Here is a 1,093-nt window from a genome sequence, read left to right on the forward strand (position 1 = left end):
TGTGTGCCACGAGGGCTGCTGTGCACTCACATCACTGGCGATGTCCCGGGAAGCTTTGGCAGACTTGATGGGAATGGCATCTGCCCGCATGTCGTAGCCCTTCTTCTTCTCCTCCTCCATCGCCTGCTTGTACAGTTTCTGGAACAGACACCACCAGGCCCTCAGACAACGCTGCTGCCCGGACAGCGCCCAGGGACACACACTGCACCCTCAGCAACCACCCACCTCGCTGAAGTTCACTTTGTTCTGCTGGGCCAGCAGGATCCCAGGGGTGTCTGGCATGATGTGAATGCTGGTTTTGTCCTTCTCCCAGGCTGAGATGTACGAGCGCTGGGAAAGGAGCACAAGAGGAAACAAGAACACACAGGTTTAAGGAAACAAAGACAACTAGAACATCAGCTGTGTGAACCAAAGCAAGAGACCTCTACTTTGAACTGATTCAGGAACCCATTTCCATTCCCCAATGTTTCCAATGCTTCACCGTTTTCTGTTCCACATTGTACCTCTTTACTGCTCCAACCACACAGAAGAAGAGTTTTACCTCAAACAAGGGACACAAATCCCCCGGTCTAGTGGGATTTTTCCCCTTGTACAACCTGGGCCTTGGAAGGACATAGAACAACACCCTGAGAAAGCAAGGTGCTTATTGCCTTCAGAATGCAAATATAAAGAAATCTCACTTGGTCCATGATTTGGGAGTTGTGCTTTGCCAGCACCATGGGCATGGAGTCAGGAAGGCTGGTGAATTTGATGGTGTCTGGGTGCTGACGATACTTCTTGTCACTCAGGATCTCGCTCGCCCTCTTGTTCTTCTCAGCATCCAATGATCCAAGTGGGGACCAGCCAATGCCCCTCAGCCACTGCAGGTCAGACTTGTACACGTTCTGGAAGGACAGGAAAGGACACAATGCAACTTAGCAAATTCGTCATTCCAAGCAACCTCATCTCCTACCACAGTACACTCTACCAAATGGAACACGTTTCCCTGGGTCAACCCACCAGACCCTAGGACTGGGACCCCCATGAAGATCAGCTCCCCACACCTGGCTCCCCATTCCTGCAACACCACAAGTACGTGCCAAAGAATTCACTA

General features: G+C 51.3%; 1 protein-coding gene across 1 annotated transcript; it reads right to left on the reverse strand.

Moving 5' to 3' along the window:
- Positions 1-26: 26 nt before the first annotated feature.
- Positions 27-884, reverse strand: LOC121337897 (nebulin-like; the record flags this gene model as incomplete). Its single annotated transcript, XM_041408269.1, has 3 exons — positions 27-138; positions 226-330; positions 681-884. Coding segments are annotated over 3 exons (421 nt in total), but the record flags the coding sequence as incomplete, so codon positions are not given.
- Between the last annotated feature and the right edge of the window lie 209 nt (positions 885-1,093).

This window comes from Onychostruthus taczanowskii, unplaced genomic scaffold (genome assembly GCF_017590055.1).
Source record: "Onychostruthus taczanowskii isolate IOZ18803 unplaced genomic scaffold, ASM1759005v1 scaffold2985, whole genome shotgun sequence".
Classification (NCBI taxonomy): Eukaryota; Metazoa; Chordata; class Aves; order Passeriformes; family Passeridae; genus Onychostruthus; species Onychostruthus taczanowskii.